The sequence below is a fragment of the Notechis scutatus genome, chromosome 9, assembly GCF_049901735.1.
Source record: "Notechis scutatus isolate UNSWTSFEM ecotype Mainland chromosome 9, rNotScu1.2, whole genome shotgun sequence".
Lineage (NCBI taxonomy): Eukaryota > Metazoa > Chordata > Lepidosauria > Squamata > Elapidae > Notechis > Notechis scutatus.
In genome coordinates this window covers 19,873,261-19,898,583 of record NC_142017.1, presented here as the reverse complement: position 1 = coordinate 19,898,583, position 25,323 = coordinate 19,873,261, and the positions used below count along the sequence as shown (strand labels likewise).

General features: G+C 42.2%; 1 protein-coding gene across 4 annotated transcripts in view; it reads right to left on the bottom strand.

Annotated features, from left to right (window-relative positions):
* The window catches only part of LOC113420310 (neural cell adhesion molecule 2-like), a 51,093-nt gene extending 26,353 nt beyond the window's left edge, over nt 1-24,740 (bottom strand). The window contains exons 1-6 of one of the 4 annotated variants that reach the window (XM_087971732.1): nt 24,536-24,740; nt 16,586-16,915; nt 12,872-13,162; nt 5,674-5,961; nt 4,017-4,196; nt 272-327 (exon numbers count right to left, since the gene is read on the bottom strand). In XM_087971732.1, coding sequence (XP_087827858.1) covers nt 272-327; nt 4,017-4,196; nt 5,674-5,961; nt 12,872-13,162; nt 16,586-16,915; nt 24,536-24,587 — 1,197 coding nt within the window. In that variant the 5' untranslated portion in view covers nt 24,588-24,740. Of the gene's footprint in view, nt 1-271; nt 328-4,016; nt 4,200-5,673; nt 5,962-12,871; nt 13,163-16,585; nt 16,916-24,535 lie in introns of all 4 variants that reach the window. The other 3 variants (XM_087971734.1, XM_087971735.1, XM_087971736.1) reach the window with 3 other exon arrangements.
* Between the last annotated feature and the right edge of the window lie 583 nt (nt 24,741-25,323).

The following is a 25,323-nucleotide window of genomic DNA, read 5'->3' as shown; positions in this document are numbered from 1 at the left end:
GCCAAGTGGCTGAATTTTGATCACATGACCTCAAGTTGCTGCAATGGACATAAGGGTGAAAAAAGCGGCCAGAAATCACTTTTGTCCCTGCTGTTGTAACTTCAAACAGTCACACTGAATGGTTGTAGGTCAAGAATTACCTGTATTGCGATTAAACATTCAAGAAACGTTATTTTTAAAACCCAAAAGTATTTAAACATCCAGTAAATGCCAAGTACAGGAATGGAAAGACCTTGGTGTGATTTCATGATGAAGCAGTCCTTTGATTTACCTTTTGGGCTTCTTTGGCTACCGTAGGCTCAGCCTCCGAAGGGTTTTCTGAAGCTCCTACAAGAGTGAAATAAAGAGGAACATGAAACATTATTCCTCAACCACATTCCAGAATTGTCATGAAGGAGTCAACAGATTTGCAGAGTTGGATGGGACCTTGTAGGTCATCTAGTCCAACTCCCCACCCAAGCAGGAGACCCTACACCATTTCTGACAGATAGCAGTCCAGTCTCTTCTTGAAAGCCTCCCGTGATGAAGCTCCTACAACTTCTGAAGGCAGCTTCTGATCCATCAGTTGATTGTTCTCACTGTCAGAAAATATCTCCTTAATTCTAGGTTGAATCTCTCTTTGATCAGTTTCCATCCATTATTCAGGTGCTTTGTCCATGAATGAACATGAATGAATGAGGGTGGCCACTACTGTTTAAATCCCTCCCTGGACCTCTTCCTTTTAAGAAGTTCATACCTCACTGAGCTTCAGAAGGACTTTTAAGATTTTTCTTTTAAATGGATCCAGGAATCATACCTCTCTCATAAAGTACATGGGAAGTTCTCTGACATTTTACTCTTATGTATATGTTTTCAGCAGCACAAACTGGAGTTCTCTTGGAAAAGGAAGATATCACAATCTTCCTTAACGACCTCATAATCCCTTGCAGGGTGGAGTCTGGACAACTGAACGGAGCTAGCAGAGTGGTTTACTGGCCGGATGCCCTTCCTGTCACCAATGCGGAGGTTTGTTCAGCTGATATATTCTCATCGTGCCCAGAGAGAGAAATATCTGCTTCTACCTAAGATCGAACTCACAGCCTTCTGATTGTGAGGCGAGAGCTCGATTTCTAGACCACGGCACCACTCTTGGTAAAGGAAGATATCCATATAAGAAACCGATGGAGATGGTGTTGTTTTTGCAAAAAGCATGCGTCTTTTGGAGAAATGTGTATCTAGAGGCTCGATATAATAGGGCATTGGGGCACCAGGAAAAGGTCAAGACTGGAAAAAAGGAAAGTTCTGCCAAGTCTGATAAGAAAGTCAGCTTGAATAATGTCAGGTGAGGCTCCGTTCAAAATTCAAGAAAGAAACCATTAGACTCCGTTGTTATAGAGAAAAGGACTTTTACTGGAAACCAAGTGGTAGCATCAAAAGAATTCAAGATGTGAGGCATTCGGCCCCAAAATCACATGTACAAAGTGATGGCAACGTTCCCACCCCCAAGAGCTCAAACTGGTGATCCAATCTGAGATGTGTATAATCTTATGTGGGGCATCTTCAGGTGGTGATTCAGACATCTGGCCGTTTGACCTTGGCCTGGATAGAAAGATGCTGCAGCTGCGCAGTAAGCAAGCAAGCATAAACAAGAAAGTTTTCCCAAGTTTTACAGTTCACCCTCTCAAGCCTCCAGCACTCCCCCCCCCACACACACACACAAAGTCCAATTTATCCTCCCTCCCCCTGTTACTATGGCAGCTGGAAAGACAAGCAGAAGATTCTTGAAGGCTGACATGGACGTTCTCGTTTTTTTCCTTTTGAAGACGTCTCGCTTCTCATCCAAGAAGTTTCTTCAGCTCTGACTGGATGGTGGGGAATGGAAGGATTTATATTCCTTGTAGACAGCTGGTCGTTTGCATCCTTTTAGAAGGTTGTTGAGGCCACTTGGAGGTTTGTCTGTGTCCTCAGGGTCACCTGAGTAGCGCTCCTATTTCCTGTAGTCTGCAATTCCCCCGACCCCCGGAAATCCATTCCTACCCCCACACCATTCCAAAGGTGTTCATCCCAAACTGTATAGCTAAATGCCTGTAGAGATTCTCCTGGGACAAGCAGAGCCTGGAATGGCTGAGAATCTCTACAGACTTTTAGCTATACAATTTGGGGTGAGCACCCTTGGAATGGTGTGGGAGGAGGAATGGATTTCCAGAGGGAAAGTGCAGACTCAGGTGACCCTGAGGACACAGATCAACTTCCAAGGGCTTCAAGGACACCTTGAGGTCGAAGGATGAGAGACTCCTGAGTCCAGCAGGCTCCTTCCCAAAACGAAGAGATTGCACTGGGATTGGTGGACAGTGGGCAGCCCAGAGGGGAAAGGAGGGATTTTAACCATGCAGTTTTTTCACGCGAAAACTTCAGAACTGGCTTTGCTTCTATTCAGTGATGGGATTCTACCGGTTCGGATCGGTTCAGGCGAACCGGTAGTTCCGGTGAGCATTTGGCCCCGCCCATCTGCCCCTGCTCTGTATTTTTTAGCACAGCTGATTCTCACGGAAGAGTGGTTTGCTGCGCCTTGGCTGTTTTAGTCATCTTGTGCTGCAGTAGAAGGTAAGTATTAAACTATAAAATGGTTTTTTTTTAAAAAAATGCAGAGCACGCACACGAAGCATTGTTACACCGGTTGAATCGCACCACTGCTTCTATTGTGACTCATATGAATCTGCCAGTAAAGTTATACTCTTGGTAAAACAACATCCCAGGCATTTCTTTGGCCGCATGTGCCAATGGGACAGTTGACACCAAGGACTATCAAGGTTCTTCTACTTGACTCAAAACCATGGAAAGAGACCTGTGGCTTGTTCAGCCTCTAAGATTTCTTCTTCTGCTTGACTCTTTCCGGCTGCCATAGAAATGGGGGGACGGGGGGAGGAATGATTGGGCTTCGTGGCGGGAAGAGTGCGGGAAGAGGTTGGAGTTCTGTGATTTGTAAAAGTTGGGATGCTTCCCTGCTTACTGCGCCAAATGCATCCATTTCTCTTTTCTAGGCCAAAGTCAGGGGTTGGTATTCAGCAGGTTCTGACCAGTTCTGGAGAACCGGTAGTGGAAATTTTGAGTCGTTCAAATACCACCTCTGACCAGGGGTGGGATTCTACCGGTTCGGACTGATTCTGTCCTGTTTCTGACTGTTCGGTCCTGTTTCCGACTTCCGGAGGGCCTCATTATTTTTAATATACTATAAGATCATTATGTTTTGTATTTTAAAATGTTATGTAGAATGTACTAAGCAGAATCAGAATAGAAACTATGTATTATTTTGAGTGTTAAATTTGGGGGGAAAATAGAAAGGTGTCATACTTCAACTAGTGATTACAGGAAAAAGTTTGTGTTAAAGAGAAAAGATAAATAGATAATTGAAAAAGAACGGACAAAAGATACAAGTATAATGATTTAAATTGAGATTAAATAAATAAAATAGAATTAAGAGAGTGAAAAGAGGGGAGAAGACATATGGAAAATATAGAATGTTAAATAAGATATGAAATAGTATATAAGGTGAGCATGAATTTGATTTATGTCTGTACAAAAAGTTATAACCCGGGGTTAAGCCGCTTTCTAAAAAGAAGTTTTATGTTTTTATGTTATGTATTTTGTTTGCTTATCTTTGTTTATCGAGGATTAATGATGTTGGACAAGAACATATGAAATAGTAACAATATGAAATATAGTAATATGAAATACATGAAAGTATAAGCTTAATGAATAAAATTGAACAGAAATAAAGGAAGAAACAGTGAGAAGTTGGACAAGAGTGATAAGATATGAAGTTGAATATATAAGATGCATATTAAATTGTGTGTGGAAACGTGATAATTTAGAATTATGTTGTACTTAAATGAGATGTTTTATTTGTTTTGTTCAGCAGTTTTTAGAAAAGATGTTCTATGTTCTTATGTTTTATGTTTTGTTTGTCTGTGTATTGTCTTTGAAAATTAATAAAATTTGTTATAATATGAAAGGACAGCTGTGGAAGAAGGCCTCACCTTTATTTTTCCTCTTGGATCTCCACACCAGGACTCCCAGGAGCAGCAAGAAGACGAGGGTGCCCACGGCTACTCCAACCCCCACAGGGATTCCAATTCCACTCCCGATATCTTGGCCGGGTGGGCCTGGTTGCCTGCCGTCACCATCGACGTTGGTGGTCTGCGACGGCTTCCCACGTCCTGCTTAAAGCAAGCAACACGAAGTGAGCTGGTCATAGTGGACAGCCTCCGAAGAGAAGCTCTTATCGACAGGCCGTCCTCGGCTTACGGCCCAATGTTTCTGTTGCTAACCAGCAGAAGCGGATTTCCTCCCGTTTAATGACCTTCCTTGCCACAGTTGTTAAGCGAATCACTGCAGTTGTCAGGGATATGGCTGTTTAAGGGAATCTGGCTTCCTCGTTGACTTTGTTTGTCGAAGGTTGCCAAAGGGGATCCCTGGGACACTGCAACCGTCATAAATGCGAGTCAGCGGCCAAACACCCGAGTTTTGATCACGTGACCACGAGGATGCAGCAACGGTCTTAAGTGTGAAAATGGTCATCGGTTGCTTTTTTCAGTGCCGTTGTAACTTTGAGAGGTCACTAAATGAACTGTCCTAAGTTGAGGACTACCTGTACTCCTTACTCAAGAGATACTCTTAGAACTGCAAACTCAACATCCTGGGAGTGGGGGAAAGGGAGGAAAAACTATGAAACCTTCAGTGAAGACCTCAGCTCCCAAATCCCATCCCACCTCTTGGGCTAATACTGTTGCTTAAGTCGTTGGCACAACAACATCACAACACATGTGATGTCATTGTGACTTCTACTCCCCTACCTGCTTGGGTTTCCATGCCAATGTTCTTTGTAGTCTCTGTTTGTAGCCTCTGTTAGACTTAGACTTATTGTATATACCGCTTCATAGGGCTTCACATCTCTCTCTCTAAGCAGTTTACTGAGTCAGCCTATTTGTCCCCCAACAATCTGGGTCCTCATTTTACCGATCTTGGAAGGATGGAAAACTGAGTTAACCTTGAGCTGGTGAGGATCGAACTCCTGGCTCTGGGCAGAGTCAGCCTGTAATACTGCATTATAACAGGAAGAAAAGAAGGAAGGAAGGAAGGAAGGAAGGAAGGAAGGAAGGAAGGAAGGAAGGAAGGAAGGAAGGAAGGAAGGAAGGAAGGAAGGAAGGAAGGAAGGAAGATAGCAATAACACTTAGGCTTACATATCACTTTACCGTGCTTTCCAGCCCTCTCTAAGAGGTTTACGGAGTCAGCTTCTTACCCCCAACAATCTGGCTCCTCATTTTAGATGGAAGGCTGAGCCAACCCGAGCCTGGGGAGGTTTGAACTGCCAAATTGCAGGCAGCTGGCAGCCAGCAGAAGTAGCCTGCAGTACTGCACTCTAACCACTGCACCACCGTAGCTCCTAACAACAATATCAGATATATTAGAGGTATTTAGGGAGAAATCAATAATCGATCTGGAGATAAATCAATGCAACCAGGTTCATTAGGCTCCAGTCTGATTGGTTTAGGCTACCTAAACATCTCCTGGTTGAAGTCATGGCACAGTCAACAATTTCTAGAAGAACCTACAATGGGTTGGGTTCACCAGGCATGCTAAGCCACAAACTGTGGTTCATTCCCATAGGAAGGGGAGAAAATTGTTTTATTTACCAAGGATTGTCACCCTAGTTCCATTCCCCTGGCCATATCTATCAACTTCACAGGTATAGTTTCCAGAGTCCTCCTGCTTGATGTTCCTCAAAAACAGAGACGCTCGGTCTTTCAGAACACCAGTTCCATGTGTCATTAAGCTCTTCTGTCCATCAGAGGCAACCTTATACCATGAAACACGATGGAGGTGTTTGGTTTCCTTCCCCTGGACTCTACAGTCCATGGTGAGATTTTCCCCTTCTGTTGTCTGGATGTAAGGGGGTGACTGGATCACCAATAGATTTTCAGCTGCGTGGGGGAAAAAGGACAACAATTTCAGCAACCTTGGTGTGCTACTCAGTCAATGGCCAAAGAAAGCCTAAGGAGAAGGTTGGGTTGATATGGGCTGTATTTGTGAGACACCTCTATCTGCAGATTTGAGTTGGACAGGCTGGGACACAAGATGGCCTACATGAAGTGATTAGCTCAAAACTACCCCCTGAAATCCATGGCCGAGTGGATCACTTTCCAACACTTAGCTATTATAGCATTTTAGGTCTTCCAAGAGAGATGTGATGAAGCTTCCAAGGAGGCGGGATGACACCCTATCCCAGTGATGGCTAACCTTTTCAGCTTGGTGTGTCGAAAATCGGGAAAAAGTGTAGCCTTCCTCGGGTCGTGTGTCACTTCAAGAAATATCAATAATTTGGTTTATGACGGACTGGGCTGGGGCGATCACACAGGGCTGTGAAACTCGTCTCCCTGGTCTCAGGGCTGCAGGTGCAGGATGTGGGGATCGGAAGGCCACCTTACAGGGCTGTGAACCTCATGGATCTCCTTTCCTCCTGTAGCGTTCCTGAGGTAATGAAACTGACAAACCTCAGTTTATGGCGGTTAAAACTGGTTCTCTGCTGCAAAGATCTCGCGGCAGCGGTGACACCACGCCTCTACACAACAAGCAGGGAGCAGGGATTGGAGCAGAGCACAGGCAGCCTCTAAATGTGCAGGTTTTCCCCACACCAACAGGCGTGTCAGTCAAAGTGCCTCGGCGTGTCACGAGTGACACGCGTGTCATAGATTAGCCATCACTGCCCTATCATATATGACTGAAGCTGTGAGTTATCATCCCTACATTTCTGGTTTGCTCAAGACTGTTCACAGAAATTTACTCTTTGTTCTACTACGTCTACCATTTCCCCCCTCCCTAAGCCTTTTAAGAGGCTAATCTCCACTCTACCACTCTCTCCTGGAGGACCCAGGGTGGGCTAACTGAATCATGAAAACAGAGAAGTGAAATTAGACTGCAAATCTTTCTTGCAGAACTGTTGGTTTCCTATAATTTTTTTTTTTTTTTTTTTGCATTTCCTGGTCTCCATGAGAAAACATAACCATTCAGCAGAAACTCTTCCCCATCGTGTTCAGTAAATTGCTCTCTCTGTGTTTCCTGCTTCTAGTTTCAGATTTGACATTTCTGCCGGTAGCTATGAGGTGATCAGATTGTATGCCTGCTCTTTAAATATGCACAAATATAATTGCATTCGCTGGCCATTATTTTGAATGTCCTGTTAGCCACTCAAGGTCATTCTGGCAAGAGGGTGGCCATATATATTGATAGCAACACCGATCTAATCGACTATCCACAGATAACCCCATGCCCACATTCCAGGCCAAGGAAATTCAAATTTGGCAAGTTTAAGACTTGTGGACTTCAACTCCCAGAATTCCTGGGCTAACATGACTGGAGGAGGAATTCTGGGAGTTGAAGTCTACACGTCTTAAAGCTGTCAAATTTGAAGACCCCTGTTCCAGGCAGAGTACCAAATAGATTTATTTATATTTATTTGTTTTGTTTCTTCATTAACATGTCCTCGTGTTTAAGAGGAACAGGCTGAGAGTTAGCCCCGGGACACCCCAAAATGTAGCTGAGAGATACGCCTCTCCTAAAACATATGAAGAACCATTGCGGGAACTGGTCTAGTCTAATGAAAAGAAAGATTAGGGGTGACATGATAGCAGTGTACCAATATTTGAGGGGCTGCCACAAAGAAGAGGAGGGGGGTTGTCAACCTATTTTCCAAAGCAGCAGAGGGCAAGACAAGAAACCATGGATGGAAACTAATCAAGGAGAGAAGCAACCTGGAATTAAGGAGGAACTTCCTAACAGTGAGGACAATGAACCAGTGGAACAGCTTGCCACCAGAAATCATGGGCGCTTCATTGCTAGAGTTTTTAAGAAGAGATTTAACAGCCACTTGTCTCAAATTGTATAGGGTCTCCTTGTTTGAGCAGGGGGCTGGACTAGAAGACCTCCAAGGTCCCTTCTGTTATTATTATTATTATTATTAAATCTGTTATTCTGTTATTTCATCAATGTCAACTGGAACCTGTCCGGAGGAAGGAGGGAAACCAGGGCACGACCGTTTCTCCCATCCTCAACTGCCAGAGTTGTGTTCAGAAATGGAATTGAAAGCTTTTGAAGGACCACCAAGAGCAAGGATGGATGCACTGACCCTACCCACTTCCACCAGAGATCATTTGCAAAGACGACTCGTGCTGTTTTGAGCCTGGGCCTGAAACCCAACTTGAAGGGATCAGATCATCTGCTTCCTGTCCTCTTCTCTGAACTTGATGCACAATCACTTTGTCAATAACTTTTTCCCAAGAAAGCAACGATGAAAAATGTCCTTGAATGGTGGGGTTTAATAATGACTTTTGGAGGAAAGGGGCAAACCACCATCTACTCTCTCACCAATGCCAGAACTCAACCACAACTCACCTCCTGGGAAGCTTTAGCCCACCAGGAGAGTACGATGTGATGAGAGAAGAGAGAAGAGTTAGGATAAAAGGTGAGATATAAAGATAAGGCAAGACAAGCATGAGAAGAGACTCTGTTTGGTGCCAAATTTTCAGCAGTCTGATCCCAGGTAGCAGTCTCAGAAATGGGCCTGGTTCTGGAGTGCAAATTTGCAGTCCTACAGAATAAAGTCAGGAAAAATCTGGTAGATCTAACTCAGATCACGAAAGCTGGTACCTTTTAATAAAATTTGCCTGTTGGAAAAAGTGCTACCAGATTCCTGATTTTGGACCATTGTGGATTAACATAACTCTCCTCCTACAATGTTGATGGCATGAAAGCCATGTCTTTATTGTTGTTTCTGATAACTTCTCAAGAACAACTGGTCATTTGCATCCTTTTAAGAGGGTGAGTGGTCCTCCCGGTTCCTGTAAAAATCCTCTAAAAGGATGCAAATGACCAGCTGTCTGCAAGGAATATAAATCCTTCCATTCCAATCCTTCCCCACTATCCTGTCCGAGCTGAAGAAGCTTCTTGGATAAGAAGCAAAGCATCTTCAAAAGAAAAAACCAGAAAGCCCAGTTGCCTCCTGAAAAAAATAGCACTTTTGGGACCACCATGATCTGAAGGACTGAGAACATCTACATATCAAGTCTACCACACAGTAGGCTCAGTTGTGACTGGCACTTTGGTGGCACAGGGTATCTGTTAGTTACAAAGTCTACAAAATTAGTTTGCGGGTAGGTAGTTTAATTTATGGCTTATATATAGTTTATATTGTGGGGTTGTGGGTTAATTAATTAAATGTAGGAGAGACTGGCAGAGCTGGAGGAAGGAGTCAAGCAAGGAATCAGTTTAGAATCCCTACATAGCCACAAGAGGACAATGTCCAACGCCCCTTGAATACTGTTGACCCTTGTCTAGCTTTACTCAGGTGCAAGCTGCTAGCCTGAGGAGATTTCTGTGCATAGACTTGAGCAATAAATCAAAAATTTAGCACCTTCTCATGTATGGATCAATGGTAGGTTTCAAAATAGTTTACTGCTGGTTCAGTGAGCATGGCTTGGTGGGCACACTTTGTACGTGCATGCCAAACCCACACTTTGCGCAGGTGCAGAAGCTTTCCAACTCACCTCCTGCACTCCTGCACTCTCCCTGTCGCTTCAGCAGCTGCCACGTGACAATCGGCTGTGCCACGCAAAACAGCTGCGCTTCAAAAGCAGGAAATAAAGATTAGTATGGGAGCCCAGCATCGGAGAACTGGTTCAGATTCTGCTGATCTTCTGTGCAATCAGTACGCCAGAACCAGGCCGAACTGGTAGAATATGACCACTGGCATGGATCTGGTTGTTTGGACCTGACATGAAACCATGGATGAGCACAGAGGTGGTATTCAGCAGATTGTGACCAGTTCTACAGCAGCGGTCGCCAACCTTTTGGAGCTCAGGGACCACCAAACTCATAATTCTAAATCCTGAGGACCAGAGACCCTGGAAACCCCCTCAAAAAAAATCTGCAGGAAAACTCCCCTCCCTGTTTTCCTATCGATCGATCATTCTTTATTTGGGATTGCAGGATATCGTCTCTAGCTCCATTCTTGGGGTGGGGGGAGGAGAGAGAGAGAGACTTTTGGCTTCATGCAAGGAAAGCAGCAGAGCCAGCAAAAGTCTTTCTTTCTCTCCCCCAAACTCCACCAGAAATGAGTCTTTGTGAGACTTGTCGCACCAGTGCAGCCTCTTGGAGCAGGAGGCATTGCAGGATCCCAAAGACTCATCTCTGGCAGAGTTTGGGGGAGAGAAAGAAAGACTTTTGCTGCTTTCCTTGCATGCAGCCAAAAGCAGAAGAAGAAAGAAGCGGAAAGCAGCAGCCTGGTGGCCAGGTGAAGCGTGTGGGGCAAGTGGAGCAAGTTCCCCCCCCCTCCGCTCTTTCCCCCCTCCCCTCACTATGTGTTGTTCACAATGCAAGCGACACAAGCCTTGTGTTCCTGCGGGCCATGTGGGTGGTGCAGCCTTGTGTTCCTGCACAGCCTGGATTAATTGCTTTGGGGGGGGTGACATTTCTCTGCGGACCACCAAAATTTTCTCGCAGACCACCAGTGGCCCCCGGCCCACTGGTTGGCGACCACTGTTCTAGAGAACCAGTAAATTTTGACTAGTTTGGAGAGCCGGCAAATCCCACCTCTGACCAGAGATTTTATGGCATCACGCCCACCAAGCCACGCCCACAGATCCGGTAGTAAAAAAAAAATGAATTCCACCACTGGACCAGCATAGTAAGACCACACAGAAAATTCCTGCCATGAATTGGAGTGTCGGCCTCCATATGCAATGCCCGCCAGCAGTAAAAGACTCTAACATTGGATCCCTCCAGCATGCGAAGCCGGTCTCATTTGGAGAGGATTCCATGGCTACATGGAGATCCCCTATGACATTACCTCACAGTGCTAACCGGGAGTTGGAGGCTGAATGGGGGATTCCCAGATGACGTGTCTGCAGTGCTCTGATCCATGAACACTTTGTGGAGGCGTCTGCTTCTATTGAGAGAGGATTTATACTTCTTATGTTACAGGGTGGTCGTGGCAAGTAGTGGGGATCGGTGGTAGGTAGGGTGCAGAGCGATCTAGGCAGTGGGACGTAGGATACGTGGGAGAAGTCGAATTAGCCACATTAGGAAAGGAGGGATAACTGGGAAACCAGAGTAGGGCAGTGCGCAGGAGTTAGCTATGATTAGATGGGTGGGGCAATGCTATAAATGACGCTGGAAGGCAAATGCTCCCAGCGCTAACCTGACTTGGAATTCAAACCGTTATTGCCAGATGGGATGTGCGTTACGTGTACAAATTAGAGACTTCAAACCTCGATGTTTGTTGGGTTGTATCTCAGGACTACAAACATCCGGAAGACCGGCTAACATGGAAATCTTATTGTGTGGAAGTGATGAACGTATTATTGCTAAGATTTATCAAATGTTATTTGAAATTGAATTCGGAAAGTGAATATGTAAAACATTGTATGATTCATTGTATGCTGCTAGGATTTCCTACACACAATTTTGGAAGCAGGAAAATGTACCATTAGAGGGAGTTGTCATAAAAAAAAAAATTTAGACTGTGCAGAGATGGAGAGACTAACAATGAAATTAAGAGACAAAGAAGAGTCGATATATTATAATGTCTGGGATGCCTGGTATGAATGGTTTAAGAATAAAAAGAAATCAAAATGGCAATTAGGTAAAGAATCGGAAACTATGTAAATACTTATATCTATATTCATATCTATCTATATTTATTTATATATTAAATTGAAATTGTATAATAAAAGAAATGTGTATATAAAAATGATAAGGAAATGTAACAGATGTCTTGACGTTGATATAATGATGTATAAAGTTTTATTTTATGTTTTTAAATTTTGAAAACTAAATAAAATTTAATAATTGTTAATTGTTAAAAAAATTGTATGATTCAGTGGGCAAGGAATTTTGGATATAAGGTGATGCTTGAACAATGGGAAACTATGTGGACAAAGGGTTTAAAATTTACACTAAACTATCATTTAAAAGAACATTTTTATAAGATGATGTATCGCTGGTATTTAACCCCAGATAAGTTATCTAAGATGTATAAAGATATTTCAAAATGAATGTTGGAAGTATAAAAGCAAAGAAGGGACTTTTTATCATTTCTGGTGGACATGTGATAAAGCAAATAAATTTTGCAGTCAGATTCATAGTTTAATACAGAAAATTCTTAAAATGAAGACAAAGATGAAACCAGAAACTTCTTTTGGGTTTAATGGAAAAAGACTTGGAGAAAAAAAACTGGAACTTTGATCTCATGTGTGTTGACAGCAGCAAGACCCGTGTCCAAAAATGGAAGGACGCTTCAATTCCCATGAAGTGGGAACGAATGGCTACAGAAGCTGATGGATTTGGCAGAAATGGCTAAATTGACCATTTTGAGTAAAGAAAAGAATATAAGTACTACTTTTGAGACTTTGTGCTCAAGGTGGGGGGAAAATGAAACTTTGATTTGGGGTTTTACCAATTAGATTGATAGATGCTTATAGAAATGACTAGTCTATATTACTATGAAAAGGCAAAAAGTTTGATGCTAATGCTTTATTTTACTGCAACAGAGGGAGCTGGAATGCTTTCCTCCCCCTTTTTCCCAGCCCTTCCTCACCTCTCTTCCCCCTCTATCCTCCCACTGCCTTTCTATTTACTTTTGTATTTTGTATCTTATCTCAGGGGTTTCCAATCTTGGCAACTTTATGACTTGTGGCCAGAATTCCACAGCCAGCAAAGCTGGGAGTTGAAGTCCACAAGTCATAAAGTTGTCAAGGTTGGAGACCCCTGTCTTATCTTATAATCTAATAAAATGTTTTACAATTTTTTTAAAAAGGAAAGAAAACCCCTGCCACTTACCAGCGATCTGAACACGTGTTCCATTTCCTGATCCTGTTCGATTTCCGATCCTGATTACACAGACGTAGTTTCCCGAATCCTTGACATCTACATTCAGTAGTTTAAGAATCGCTTTCTGTTTAAATTTCTCATAGTGTTTTAGGTTTGGGTACTCCTGGTTGTCTTTGTACCACGTCACTTCCATCAAACTGACATCGGCAACTCTGCTAAAATTGCAGGTAATGGAGATATTTGCCCCTGCTTTTCTGTTGGCGTATTGTGGAGTCTGATACACTGTTATGTTGGGCTTTTCTACAACAATAAGAACAACAACAAAATCATAATTTGCATCCATATTTTAGCCCTGCTTTGTGTTGAAGCAAAGAAAATAGAATTGTGTAAAATATTAAGAGAAGAGTCATGTGTGTTGTGGCCTGCCGGCAGCTAATGGAGCTGGCAGCAGAGTTGGACAGTAGTGAGGAGGTTGGGGAGGCCATTCCTGGAGGCTGAGGAGGGCTTGGACGAGGGCTCTGCATCAGAGGCAGGGATGGAGCCAGGGCAGGCTGACAGTCACCAACTGCCTTCAGACTCAGACAGCAGTGAGGCAGAGGGGTTTCTAGAATCAGTTCACCAGCCTGCGCATGCGCAGAACTGCCAAAAGGAAGGCACAATTCAGAATGTAGGAGTAAGGCCACAGGTGGACAATGAATGGCCCCTCCCATCAGGACTAAAAGAGAAGCAATGGGGAGGGGGGGCTTTTGCAGGAAACAACTCGCTTGTTCGGTCGTCCGTTCGTTCCAGCCTCGTGAGGATTTGTCTGTATAACCCAGCTCTTCCCTGCCAGGAGTAGTGCAGTGGTGGTATTCGACTGGTTTGGCCCAGTTCTCGTGAGCCAGTAGGAGCAATGAACTGCAGAGAGCGAACCAGTTCTCTTTGCTACTCTGCTGTTGGGCCCACCTGCCCGCCCGGGCTTCTGGGCTCACTTTTATCAGCTGAATTTGAAGCGCAGATGCTTTGCGCAACACAGAATAGTGCCGCACGGCAGCTGCTGAAGCGACCGGCATCATGCAGGCTTGCGGGAGGCGAGTTAGAATGCCTCTGTGCCTGCGCAAAGTGTGCATTTGGTGCGCACGTGCACGCAAACTGTGTGCATGCGCGCAAAGCACGCCCACCAAGCCACACCCACCGAACCGGTGGCAACAATATTTGAATCCCACCACTGCAGCATTGAGTGTGGAACTATTTACTGGGCAGCATTTCAGGATTGATAAAGGTCTGAGCTGATTAGTCTACCTTCACAAGCCTTTGGCTGAATGTGAATGAAATAAATTCACATGAATGTAATAAAAGAGGTTTTTGCCAGGACTCAGAATTGACTTTGACTGTATCTTTGGCTGAATGTGAATGAAATAAATTCACATGAATTTAATAAAAGAGGTTTTTGCCAGGACTCAGAATTGACTTAGTGCTTTTTGGAAAGACCTAGGACAGAACAATATACTTTACAATTGTAACCCCAAACACATGTACACACACACACACACACACACACACACTGCTGCAACAGATAATTGATGGACTCATTAAGAACGTTTTATTGGCCGGAAAAATCGGTCTGCTAAATTTGGTAACAGATTTCAAAGTACAGGCAGTCTTCATCTTACAACCGTTCACTTAGTGACCATTTGAAGTTACAATGGCACAGGCATTGTAGGACTTAGGACCATTTTTCACACTTATGACCATTGCAGCATCCGCTTGGTCTACATTCGCATGCTTGGCAACTGACTCACATTATGACGGTCTCAGTGTCCCAGGGTCACGAGGTCCCCTTTTGAGACCTTCTGACAAGCAAAGTCAACGGGGGAAGCCAGGTTCACTTAACAACCATGCTGCTAACTTAACAAGTGCAGTGATTTGCTTAACGAATGTGGCCAGTAAAGTTGTAAAATGGAGCAAAATCCACTTCACGAATTTTTTCACTTAACGATGTAAATTTTGGGTTCAGTTGTGGTCATACGTTGAGGGCCAGCTGTATCCTCTATGCAGGGTGTTTATCAAAAGAACTTCTAAAAAAATACTCCCTAGTATAAAAATATATATTCAAGAGCCAGTTTGGTGTAGTGGTTAAAGCAAGAGAAAGAGTGCAGTTTAGACGCTTTGTGCGAGAGAAAGAGGGCAAAGACAGCTCCTTCCTAACAGTTCCCAGAATGTATGTTTTATGGCAAGGCAGGGGTCCCCAACCTTGGCAATTTTAAGCCTGGTGGACTTCAACTTATTTATTTCATTCACAGTCAGCCAACGGCTTGGTAAACAGTCTTGCAAAGGTGGACTAATGAGCTCAGACCTTTATCAATCCTGGAATGCTGCTTGGTAAATTGTTCCACATTCTAGTCTTGTTTGACTGAACTGGGGGTTGGACTAGAAGACCTCCAAGGTCCCTCCCAGCTCTATTATGATTGATTGATTGATTGAGCAGGGGGGTCTCAAAAGCTGGCTGGGGAATTCTGGGAGTTAAAGTCCTCCAGGCTTAAAGTTGCCAAGGTTGGAGACCCCTGTTTCATAGTGCAGAGACTCTGTGAATGATGAATAGTAAAAGGTATCACCGGTAATCTTTGACTTATAACCACAGTTGACCCCAAAATTCCAATCATTAGTAAGAAATTTGTTCAGTGAGTTTTGTCCAACTTTATGACCTTTCTTGCCACAGTTATCAAGTGAATCACTGCAGTTGTTAAGTTAGCACTGTGGTTGTTAAGGGAATCCGACTTCCCCATTGGCTTTGCTTATCAATCAGTCAGAATAGAGCTGGAAGGGACCTTGGAGGTCTTCTAGTCCAACTCCCTACTCAATCAATCAATCAGAATGTCAGGATTCCAGCAATTACTCCAATTAAATCATGAGACTCGAGCCACACTCCCAAAAGTAAAGAAGATTTATTTGAAGATAACATTCTACATCCAGCATTTACCTGGGGGCGGACAACTTTGAGATACGTAATTCACTGTCACCCTTGATCCTTCTCCCCCCCCCCACCCCTCTGGGTGTATCATCCAACGAAACACGTCCATAGCCAAGAGTCATCAATCATGCTCTCCAATTAGATTTTTGTGCAGCAGAAGCTTCAGCCATCTAATCAGTCTTTGAAGAAAATATGAATGGAATGTACTTTCGATTCCACACTGCTGCCTGCTCTTTGAAACTCTCCCCCTTCTTTCTGTTGTCAACTATAAAACATGTATACAAAATGTTTTATGAGTTGACACAGAATAGAGCTGGGAGGGACCTCTGAGGTCTTCTAGTCCAACCCCCTGCTCAATTAATCAATCAGAATAGAGCTGGAAGGGACCTTAGATCTGTTCGAAACTCTACGTACTTTTTATGTGTGTCCTGCTACCATGGCCACCATCTTGAATCTCTGAGGACACCCTATTGGCCACTGGACAGAAATGGTTTGTGAGTGCCTTTTTCTGGAGTGTTAATCTACAGCCTGGAAATGTCCCACCAGATTTCTTACTTTTATATAGTTATATAGAGTCCATTCAAGGCGCAAATCAATCCTACCACTTTTTGCAAGACTAATTAGATCCTCTCCCAAATCCAGCTGAACCGCTACATTTTCATAGCATGGACAACAGCAAAAAGAATGCAAGAGTTCCTTAGCGTAACTAAATAAATAAATAAAAACTAAAAATAAACAAGCAAATAAACAAGCAAATAAATAGGCATATTTACCCCAGATGGTCACATTTGTGCTCCCATTTTTCAAAACCTTTAAATAGCCAATTTGACAGTGATAGATTCCAGAATCAGCAACATCAGCTGACTTCAAGGTTAAAATGCTGGATTTGTCCGTTTCATTTTTATTGATTAAAATCCGCTTTGAAGTTTTGATATTTTCTTTTCCCCCCATTTTCATCCAGTCCACAAACCACTTTGAAGAAATGTTGCCTTCCACTTTGCAATTCAACATCACATCTGAACCTTCGGATACGTTCAAAAAAAGAGGCGTCTGAATGACGGAATAGGGTGGAGAGCTTGACGCTTCTTGATTCCCTGTGGAACCTGGATGGGAAGCAGAAACATGGCAGCCCGTTGAAGCCTTAAAATGAAAACATTGTAGTCAAGGACAGGGAAGCTAAATCTGAATTTCAACTCATTTTCACTGAGGTCATATGTGAGAATGATCTTAGGAGGTAGGAGAGACAGAGAGAGCTGCAGATTGGAGAACCAATATGTAAAACTATTTAACCAGCGTGTTTGTAACTGTAGAGTCCTTGGTGCTCTCTGAGTTTGGTTTTTTATCCCTCCTGCTCCTTCTTTCAAACCTCACTCCTTTCTAGCACTGATGATGTTATCTAGCTGGATCATGAGACATCTGCAAGAAAACAACCAAACTCAGAAAGCACCAAGGACCCCTCATTTCAGTCCTGAGTACACATATTCCCCTTTATTGGAAGAGAAATTTTGAAGCTCAGGATTGAATTGTGGAGTCCTTGGTGTTCCCTGATCTTGGCTGGGAAGTGTGTGTGTGTGTGTGTGTGTATGTGTGTGTGAGACCCAACATCATCCTCTGGTCTGTCAAGAATATATAACTTCCTCTCTGTTTTCTTATGGGAGGTTTTATTGTTGTTATTATTAATTTTATTTTTTATGACCAGAGCTAAGTGACTCTGGGTGGCTCACAACTGGTAACAACAATAAACAAAGTTAAAAGCCAATATACAAACATATAAAAACTTCCATCATCAATATAAAAACATAAAATCATGCTCAGCAGCAGAACTCATTCTACCTCAGCTCAATACAGCTGATTTCTGGTCTTTCCAACGGAGCTTTGACTCCTGGCAGCTACCTGGACAATATCTTGCTGTTTCATCCCACTTTCAATCTCGGTGTTAGGATCTCGGTTATTTCATATTATTTTTTGCTTCATTATGCTCTCTCTCACAACTTCCCTTTCCTTTGTGGGTTGATGCTACTTCCCCATGTCATTCGGGACTTTTTGACTCCGCTCTGGTTTCCCATCTCAAGCAGAAGCTCTATGTGGCATCTGCAGCTGTGGAACTCAGGTGCATTACGACAATGTTGCACAAATGATGAACATGACAAAAATCGGGGAGGTTTCCAAGATGACATCAAGATGCATGTGACATCCTGGGAGATTGTACTGGAAGCTCATAGCTACTTCCTCCTCCAGTCTCAAGTCCCCCTCCGCCAACACCCATTCTGCCTTTTCCTACTACTTCTAAGATGTGACTTTCAATTGCATCATGCTTCTGCAACCAACTTCAGTTTTGCTTTGGTGCATTTCAGGAAAGGAAAACGATGGCCACCAAGGAGATAAAAGCTGTCCTTATAGTTGCTCTTCCTTCTTGCCAACTTCACTAAAATTGTGATCCCTGACAATTTACTTGACTGTGCCATTTAGGAGTGGCAAAGCCTGAGTGCCAGTTATATCAAACCAACAGTTGGATCATGACCTGGGCCAGGGAAGAGAATGACAGCATTAGTACCACATTTCTAGAAAGATCGGGGTCCAATGGATGCAACAAAGCCAATACAGAGACCTGAAGTCATGTCCAATGAGGGCAGGTTGAAGAACCTGAGGATGTTCTTCTCCCAGTCTATTCTACTCTACTCTACTCTACTCTACTCTACTCTACTCTACTCTACTCTACTCTACTCTACTCTACTCTACTCTACTCTACTCTATTCTGCATTCTATTCTATTCTATTCTATTCTATTCTATTCTATTCTATTCTATTCTATTCTATTCTATTCTATTCTATTCTATTCTATTCTATTCTTCATACCAATATTCTATTCTATTCTATTCTATTCTATTCTATTCTATTCTATTCTATTCTATTCTATTCTATTCTATTCTATTCTATTCTATATTCCATTTTATTCTTCATACCAATATTATATTATATTCTATATTCCATTCTATTCTTCATACCAATATTCTATTCTATTCTATTCTATTCTATTCTATTCTATTCTATTCTATTCTATTCTATTCTATTCTATTCTATTCTATTTTCCATTCTATTCTTCATCCCACTATTCTGTTCTATTCTATTCTATTCTATTCTATTCTATTCTATTCTAGTCTAGTCTAGTCTAGTCTAGTCTAGTCTACTCTACTCTAGTCTACTCTACTCTACTCTAGTCTACTCTACTCTACTCTAGCCTAGCCTAGCCTAGCCTAGCCTAGCCTAGCCTACTAGCCTAGTCTAATGATAGCAGTCTTCCAAACTTTGGGTTGCTGTCAAAAAGAAGAGGGGGTCCAATTATTCCCCAAGGCACCTGAAGGCAGGACAAGAAATTAGATGGAAACCCATCAATGAGAGATTCCTTCTGGAATTAAGGAGAAATTTACTGGCAGTGAGAACAATTAACCAGTGGAATGGCTTGCCTTCAGAAGTTGTGAGTGCCCCCCACCAGATTAGCTAAAATGAATCTCCAATATGCTGGAAATGTTCGAAAGAATAGGGCACCTACTATCGTATGTGGTGGGAGTGCAAGAAAATGCAAGATTTTTGGCAAAAAATTCAGCAATGGTTAGAGGAAATGTTAAACTTAAAAATAAATTATACACCAGAAATTTAGCAAATGAGAATCTTAAAAAAAGCAGATTTATATCTAATTATTCATGTTATCACAGCTGCAAGATTATCAATTGCCCAAACATGGAAACTGAAAGAAATACCTAGTGATGAAGTAATAATTAAAAAACTTCTACATTGCGCCGAGTTAGATAGCTTAACGTTCAAACTGAAGGAATGAGATACTTCAGAATTTTATGAAATATGGAAAAAAAATTATAATTGGAGGGATATGAAACGAAGTAAAAAAAATGAAATAGAAATTCAAGAAAGAGTTTATACCGCAATAAAATGTCTAAGAAACGAATATAAAGATTTACAATGTAAAGATGTATATATATGTATACATGTAAATATATATGTGTGTGTGTGTGTGTGTGATATATCGTTTGATGACATTCTGCTACTATAACAATGTAAAGATTGCTGATATATGTCAAAAAATCACCACGTTCAAATGTTTTTAAAACTTAATTATCAATAAAAAATTATAAAAAAAAGAAGTTGTGGCTGCCCTATCACAGGAGGCTTTCAAGAAGAGACTGGAGAGCCATTTGTCTGAAAAAGTATAGACGTCCTCCTGCTCGAGCAAGGGGCTGGACTAGATGGCCTCCAAGATCCTTCCCAACTCTGTTATTCTATGTTCTGTATTTTATGTTCTATCTTCAGTCTCAATCTTGGCAGCCTTGATGCTGTGTGAACTGCAACTCCCAAAATACCCTAGCCACCATATCTTCTGGGAGTTGAAGTTCAGGCGTCTTCAAGCTGCCAAAGCATTGCGAAATGCTGATCTGGACAAAAGGATACAGAGGGAAGGGACCGTAGGAAGATGGTGAGAAACTTGTTTTCTATGGCTGTGTCAGGAAGTAGGACCAGGAAAAAAAAAATGAGTGTAAGTTGTAGCTACCTAGATTTTGTTGAAATCGCATAGTACCATCTATAGTGCTTATGATGGTTGGATTCACTTAACTGCATGAAAATGATTTGCTTACATTTGTGGATGACATGGTATTTATCATAGAAGAACCAATAGATTTGGGACCAGCATTATTAAATGAAATAGACGAATTTGGTAAATTGGCAGGATTTAAAATTAATAGGGAAAAGACCAAAAAGCTAGTTAAAAACCTAATAAACAGTAAGCAAAAAGAACTAGAGGAAACGATGGGATTACAAATCGTGAATAAGATTAAATATCTAGGCATTTGGTTAAGACTTAGAACATTATCCCTGAGGGAGGACAATTATACCAAATTATTACAACAAATTGGAAAGGATTTGGAAAAGTGGAACAAAATGAAAATTTCACTATTAGGTAGAATAGCAACGATTAAGATGAACGTCCTACCCAAAATCTGGTGTTTATTTCAAACAATTCCGGTACTATTGGGCAATTTTTTTTTTTTAAAGAAGTGGACAAAATTGTTATGAAATTCATTTGGGCAGGGAAAAAAAACAAGAATAAAAGAAATCTATTTACAAGACAATAAAAGCAGAAGTGGCCTTGGTCTCCCTGCCTGGGAGACCTACTACAACGCAACGGCACTAGTGTAGATAAAAGACTGGATTAAATTGGAAAACAAAAGAATTTTAACACTCGAGGGCCATGATTTGAAAATAGGATGGCACGCATTTTTGTGGAACCCAAATAATAAAAGTCATTCATATTTCTCCAGACATACTTTATGCAAATCTTTGATTAAAATCTGGATAGATATTAGAAGAAACCATTATACTAAGATCCCGAGGTAGCTTTCAACAATGAAGGCGATGTTCCATCCTAACATGATGGCCATTAGCAAAAAGCTTAAATACCACCAAATACTAGATAATGAGGGAGCACTTAAATTGATTCAGGTGCTAAAAATCCAAGGAATAATTATTGACAACTGGTCCTACTTTCTAATAAAAAGGAGACATATTAGGGACGCAAAAGAACACGGATTTGAAACAAAAGATAATTAGACAAAATACTCCTGGGCCTGGAGAAAAATAGGATATCCAAATTGTATAATTTTTTACTAGAGTATGAATTAGCTGAGGAAATTGTGAAAGGACCAATGTTAGCTTAGGCAAAAAACTTTGGCTATAATATAGATTTGGACGATTGGGAGGAAATTTGGCAAAAAAATCTTACATTTACAAAATCAATACCATATAAGGAAAATTTATATAAAATGATATATAGATGGCATCTGGCACCTTCTATATTAGCTAAAATATATCCAACAGCAAATCCAAGCTGTTGGAAATGCAAAGAGAAACTTGGTGCCTATTTCTATGTTTGGTGGACATGCCCTGAGATTAAAAAATATTGGACAAGGATAAGAATATGGATAGAAGAAATAATTGAATGTGGATTGGAGTGGAAACCAGAACTGTTCCTCCTGGGAATGATTAAAGGGGAATACCCTCCCAAAGTGAGATATCTGATCATCCACTTATTAACAGCGGCCCGAATTTCTTTAGTGCAATATTGGAAAAGGCCCGATGTACCACCGATACACATTATTATTCAAAAAAGCTACGAATGCGCTGAAATGGAGAGGCTCATGCTCAAATTAAATGGGAAGGAAGAGTCAGAGTATTATTTGGTTTGGGATAAGTGGTACAGCTGGGTAGAACACAAGAAAAAAGGTATACAGGATAAATGAACCCAGGACACATACTATAGTTGTATATATTGAATGTATAATAATAACGATTTCAAGCTTCTTGTCTATTATGTAAATATTATGAAGGCTCCATTCGATTAACCAATACAGTTATAATCCAATAGCAATAGCAGAATAATATATTATTTATTAATTAATAGGTAATTAATAAGGGATAAGGAATACTTGACAATGATTACTTACTACTGTTTACTATGAGCTATCAATCTTAATTTCAAATGTAATAGAAAGAAATACATTTATTATTCTATTTATATTCTTTTTATTCTTACATATTTGTATGTTTGTTTGTGTTTTAATCTTTTGTAAATCAAGTCTATTTTAAAACTAAAAAAAAGAAAGAAAGAAAATGATTTGCTTAGCAACCATGGCAAACAAGGTCATAAAATCAGGTGCAACTGACTTAATGACCCCCTTGTTTAGCAATGGGAATTCTGGTCCCAACTGTGGGGCTGCTGTACCTCTGGATATTCTATCTCCACCTGGAAGAATGCCCCGCTCTTCTGGGGGAAGGGATGCCTTTGAGTCAGTCTTGACTCCAGGCGACTATCTGGACTAGTGTCATACCCCTGGTGGAGTCTGATTCTAAGGGAGAGGAGGAACAGCCAACAGGGAGTGGAAGTGCGGCTCCGGAGGTTGTGGAGGAGGCTGGGGAAGGGCAGAGGCCGGCTGGGCATTCAGAGGAGGACCCAGGCCCATCCCCTCTCCATCCTAGGGCACGCAGGGAGGAGAGGATAAGGGAGAGACGTGGCTTATGGGAGAGGAAGCGGTCATGATCCCCCTCATTGGCTGCAGCTGGGGCGGAATGGTATAAAGGAGGGGCGTTTAAAACACACCGTTGCTAGAAGCAAAGAGTATTTTATTTCTGGCTGAGGTTTATCTTGGTTGGCGTTCTTCCAATGGACTGTGCCTTGTTATCTTCTTGAAGTTTGTAATTACTTATCCTGCTCTGTCGCGGAAATTCCTTCAGTGCAGTTTGTTTTGGTTTTTTTATTTCTCCGTTATCTGTTCTTTGAGTTTGGACTGTATTTCTTTCTTTTGGAGACTACTTTGGAAAGAGTTTAATCTCCAACTGCGAACAATTGAACAGTGAGGCCAAGTTGGAGGGATTCAAGGAAATTTATTTACGTTTGGGAATTTATTACACGTGTGCTGCTTCCCGGTCATCACGACTAATTCCTGCAGTTTTCTTGGCATTTTTCTGACTGCCATAGCCTCCTTCTGAGGGCTGGGAGAGAATGACCAGCCCAAGATCATGCAGCTGCTTTCTCTGCAAAGCGGGACTAGAACTCAGGGTGTGTTGATTTTTAGCGCTGGTGTCCTCACCACTGCACCAACCTGGCTCCCAGTCTTACTTTTGCCAATTGCCCAAACTGTCAGCTGCCCATCTTCGCTTTCTTTGAAACTTGCTATCAACCGCCCTAACCAAGGGGAAGGGGGCATTTTGGAGGGGAAATGTGCTGGAGGTTTGAAATAACACTGGGAAATTTGGGGAGTACAGGAACCAGAGGTGCCAGACCGAGCCATCTTCCTGCCTTCAAGGACATCCACCCTGGGAAAGGAATTTACAATGGCACCTGACACACCGGGTTCCCAAAACATTGGACTGGAACCTGATTGGATTATTCCCAAAGAGGGGAGGGATTTGGACACTGGGGATTGCTTTCAATATATGATTTTCGCACAGATTTTCCTCGCTGGTGCTGTGCCCAGTTCCCTAGTAAACTGGTATTCTCTAATACCAATGAAGTCAAGGGTTGTCCTTTCCGAGGATCAAAACTGGGACCAGTCTGAATTTCTTCAGGTAGACAGCAGGACTTCTATTCTCTGTCCGGAGTTCAGGGGGTCTCCAAACTTGGGAACTTTAAGACTTCTGGACTTCAACTCTCAGTTCTGTGTGTTGAAGTCCAGAAGTCTTCAAGTGTCCAAGGTTGGAGACCCCTGCTCAAAGTTCCCAAAGTTGGAGACCCCTGCTGAAGGAATTCTGGCAGCTGAAATCCACAAGTCTTAAAGTTCCCAAGATTGGAGAGCCCTCCTCAAGATTACATCCTGCCTTACTTTTAAAATTATTTTTTCGTATCCTGTTCCTATCCTTTAATGCAGGGGTCCCCAACCTTGGCAACTTTCAGCCTGGAGGATTTCAACTCCCAGAATTCCCCAGCCAGCAGAATTCTCCAGCAAAGCTGGCTGGGGAATTCTGGGAGTTGAAGTCCTCCAGGCTGAAAGTTGCCAAGGTTGGAGACCCCTGCTTTAATGGATAGAGCATTCATCAAGTCACTGTCCCCTTCTCCGAGTTGAAACAGCACAGCCTAGAAATACGATTTGCCATTTTCCTTCCCTGTAATAGTTACTAGAGCCATGTTAGATCTTGAGCAGCGTCGAGAAGAAAACTTACCTATAAAGAAGAAAGACAAGAAGAGAACAATTCTGAGTAGCTGGAGGCTCATGTTGTCTCACGCGGTGGAGATATTCTGCCTGCTGTGGACTTCAGCTGCACCATCGGGTCCAGTTGTGGAGAGAACTTGGCCAATGAGGGTTTATTCTCAAAACTCGCCTAAGATCAGAAGAGGCTGCTTTGAGAAGTCCAGCCAGTTCTGAATGAGCAACCCCGCCCTTTCACAATCTATCTTGCCACTCCCCCTCTCCCCCTCTCTGCCTCTAGTTCCTTTTTTTCTTCTACTTTTCACTTTATCTTTTCCTGTTTGATGTTCCCTTTTCTGGCTATTCTCTATTATTATTATTATTATTGACAAAAATTTCTGTGCCTTCCATTTGGACACCCAATTTACAAGACTGGAAGAAAAAGTTACAGGTAGAAACAAAAAAAAATGGTGAAGACTGCTCTGCATAAATTGGGTTAGAGTAGCTGCATCTGAATGAGATCAGATTATCCAAGGTGGTAAGAACCTCCTTCTTCTCTAGAAAAGAGATTATACAGATTAACAGAGTTGGAAGGGACTTTGTAGGTCATCTAGTCCAACCCCATGCCCAAGCAGGAACTACACCATTTCTGACAGATGGCAGTCCAGTCTCTTCTTGAAAGCTTCCAGTGATGAAGCTCCCACAACTTCTGAAGGCAACTTCTGTTCCATGGGTTGATTAAGCTCACTGTCAGGAAATTTAAATTTTCTCCTTAAAATTTCTCCTAAATTGGTCCTCCTGCAAAAAAAAATGGGCTTAAGA